This window comes from Myotis davidii, unplaced genomic scaffold (assembly GCF_000327345.1).
Source record: "Myotis davidii unplaced genomic scaffold, ASM32734v1 scaffold415, whole genome shotgun sequence".
NCBI lineage: Eukaryota > Metazoa > Chordata > Mammalia > Chiroptera > Vespertilionidae > Myotis > Myotis davidii.
The window spans coordinates 3,546,796-3,550,481 of NW_006287951.1; the positions used below are offsets into that span (position 1 = coordinate 3,546,796).

At 44.4% G+C, this 3,686-nt stretch overlaps 1 protein-coding gene across 2 annotated transcripts in view; it reads left to right on the forward strand.

The window, feature by feature from the left end:
• PPP2R3A (protein phosphatase 2 regulatory subunit B'', alpha) overlaps nucleotides 1-3,686 on the forward strand; it is a 117,834-nt gene that overhangs the window by 47,139 nt on the left and 67,009 nt on the right. For both annotated transcript variants that reach the window (XM_006759809.2, XM_006759810.2), the window contains exon 5: nucleotides 2,062-2,164. In XM_006759809.2, coding sequence (XP_006759872.1) covers nucleotides 2,062-2,164 — 103 coding nt within the window. The remainder of the gene's footprint in view (nucleotides 1-2,061; nucleotides 2,165-3,686) is intronic.

Here is a 3,686-nt window from a genome sequence, read left to right on the forward strand (position 1 = left end):
TCATTGGCGAATCAGGGTGATATGCAAATTAACTGCCAAGAAAGATGGTGGTTAACTGCCAACAAAGATGGCAGTTAATTTGCAAGCGACGGAGCAAAACCGGCTGGCCCCGGGCAGGAGCAGCGAGCGAAGGCCGGCATGGCGAGCGAAGAGCAAAGAGGGAAGCCTGCTGCGCCGGCCTTCGCCACGCACCCGGGCCCGAGCACGGCCAGCAGCAAGGGGCATAGCTCCTCGCTGCTTGCTGTGCGCCGGCCTCCGCCACACCCCCGGAGCCCACCACGGCGAGCAAGGAGCGAAGCCTCTCGCCCGCCGTGCCGGCCCCTCCCGGCAAAGAGCGAAGGCCTGGATTCGGCACCGGAGGAAAACTGGTGCCAGCAGCCAGGAGAAGGGGCCCCCAAGAGGCCCCAGACTGCGAGAGGGCACAGGCCGGGCTGAGGGACCCACCTGAGTGCACAAATTTTTGTGCACTGTGCCTCTAGTTAAGTTAATAACAATGTACCTACCTATATACTTTTAAGTTTAAAAAATGTGGCTCTCAAAAGAAATTTCAATTGTTGTATTGTTGATATTTGGCTCTGTTGACTAATGAGTTTGCTGACCACTGGCCTAAAACATTTTGAGGAAATATTCCTCAGGTCTCCAGTATTCCCATCCTGTATTCCAAGCACCTCATGGTCCAAGCTAGAAACCTGGGAGTCGTCATGGATTTCTCCCTTCTACTCCCTACCCCATGCTCCGCACACACCCCTAACAATTACTATATTCTTTCATTTCAACCACATTTGCCCCTTTCTATCTCCCACCCCAGTATCCGTGCTCAGACCCTTGGTTAAATATTTGCTTGATATTTCTAAAAAATATATCTGGTCATGTCACTGTCCAAGGTAAAATTCTTTTGTGAAATTGGCTAAAGTACAGGCATCTTGATCTAACATAAAAGGGGCCTCCAGCATCCGATCCTACATGCTTGTGTCCCCATCTCTTACCACTCCAGCACTTGTAGTTGCCCACATATTCCATGCACTCTCACACCAGGCATCTACATGTGACCCTTGTGACCCACAGCAACCTTTCCTATTTCCCCTTTTTAGGGAATCTCACTGGCCCTCTGCGTCCTTCCATGACACCCTGTGCTTATTACTTCTGTCATGGCTGTCACACAGGAGTATAACCTTATTTGTGTAGCTCTCTCCCTACATTATAAGCTTTTCACAGGGTACAAAACTGCATCTTATTTTCTTAGTATCCCAAGTATCCTCAAGGCCAGACAAGTACCTGACACACAATTAGCATTCAATAAATAATTAAGAAAACAAGAAAATTTGGTGACTAATTGGCTATAGAGAATAAGGATGAGAAATAAGTCTAAAATAATTTCAAGCCCAAATGACTCAGGATGGTGCCACCGTTAACAAAAATAAACATCCATGAAAAGGACTTGCTTTAGGAGGAAGGTTTTAAATTTTGTTTTTGATATTTTGACTTTGCTATCAGAGCATAGAATCCAAATGGAAATGTTCAGCAATTAGTTGGATGTGAGGTATTCTTGAACCTCGAACCTTAATATAGTCTCCCTCCCCCACCCCCACCCCCGTCTCTTTCTGTCTTAAGCCTGATCCTTCAAAGTGTAATTTCAAAAGCCACCTATCAGGGTGGCCCTGAATATGTCTGCCAGTCTAGGCAAACAGAGGTTTCTGTCTCATGTGGTTCACAATGGCCCTTCCTGACTGATGGGGAGTGCTGGAGTTCTGGGCCCAGGTGTTCTGTGCTAAACCTGAATGAATATTCTCCTGCAGTGTATTGTTATCTGCATTAGTGCAGTTGACTCTGTGGTCTCAGCCCAGAAGCATTCTATAAAAATAATATACCATCTTGTTGAGCTTTTATTTAGATGTTTCTTTGACAAAATCAAAAGCATGGAATTTCCCCTTTATTTAATCATTGAAAGGAAAGCACTTGATTCTTGATCTAAATGGCTCCAGATCAGACTGAAATTACCAGCTGTTGTTGTAGTCATTGTTCATCATAGCCGATCTTCCTAAGCAGTTGTTTCTTTTATAGGTTGCTGAATAATCATCATGATGATGCCTCTAAGTTTATTTGTCTTCTCGCAAAGCCCAGCTGCAGCTCTCTAGAACAGGAGGATTTTATCCCTTTACTTCAGGTAATTTTCATTTCCTTTTTTAAATGGGTTTTACTCTTAGAGTTTCAGAGGTTTTTTAAAATTTTCCAACTGTAATATATGTCAGTTGAGGTATACAAATCTAGAGGTCATATTTCTAGGAGAATTGTTTTAATAGCAAAATCCTTTTGTTAAATGAAAATTAACACAGAACCTATAGTATAAAACAGATAAAACAGAGCTACTCCCACTGAAGCAGAAGAGAAGAGCCACTCAGCTTTCCTTTGCCCACCCATAGTCACTGAAGCACCTTCTATAACCAGGATCTGTTTTTACTATAGCATTCTTCATAACCTGATATATTGCTTGTTAATATTCTTAATTTTATGTCTAAATATTTGGTTTAATAAGAGGTGGTTCCTATCAACACCTATTGTGCTAGTCTTTTCCTGAAAGAGAGATATAGTTACTGTATCTATAGGAACAGTATTATTCTGTTGCTCATTCTTAGTTCCTCACTGTAAATTCCTTGAAGCTAGGTCTGCCTTTTATTTCTGTGTTGTTTTTTTTGGTGCCGATAAATACTGTTGACTATTAGTGGGGATACCTTAAAGAAGGACAGAAAAATATATTAACGTAGTACTTACACACAAAAACATGTACACATAGATCACAAATGCACCAATCAATGAGTTTTCATAACATGAGCACATCTGTATAGCTAACACCCATTATCAAGAAACAAAACCAGTGCCCTAACTGCCACCCTAAGGTAACCACTATCCTGACTTCTAACACCATATGAAACAGATTTTTAATTATAACAATTTCCTATGTTCAGAATATTAAGTTTGGTAATGATTTATATTCAGGGTCTTTGAGCTTGTTTGAATTTTCATGAGGGTCTGGTTATCCTTAAACTCATCTACTACATGTTTTTGTTCCTTTGAAAAAGTGCTCATGAGAAGGAGGATTCTTAATTGTTTTTTACATTTAACCAAGACCATTATATATAACTAGCGGCCCAGTGCACAAAATTCATGCACTTGGGGAGGGAGGGTCCCTCAGCCTGGCCTGCACCTTCTTGAAGTCTCAGACTTCCTCGGGAGTTGTCCGCCTGCTGGCTTAGGCTTGTTCCCCGTCGGGATCGGGCCTAAGCCGGCAGTCGGACAGCCCTGTCGCAGTCTGGGACCCCTTACTCCTTACCGCCCACCTGCTCGCTGCTCCTTACCGCTCAGCTCACAGCCACGGAGGCGTGAGAGGCTTCCGCCACCCCCGCTACACTCGCCAGCCATGAGCCCGTCTTTGGGCTGAGCAGCACTTCCCCTGTGGGAATGCACTGACCACCAGGGTGCAGCTCCTGTGATGAGCATCTGCCCCTTGGTGGTCAGTGCACATCATAGCGACCAGTCGTTCTGGTCGTTCCGTTGTAACAGTCACTTACACTTTTATTATATAGATGAGAGGCCCGGTGCACAAAAATTTGTGCACTCGGGTGGAAGGGGGGGTCCCTCAGCCCGGCCTGTGCCCTCTCGCAGTCTGGGACCCCTCGGGAGATAACAAC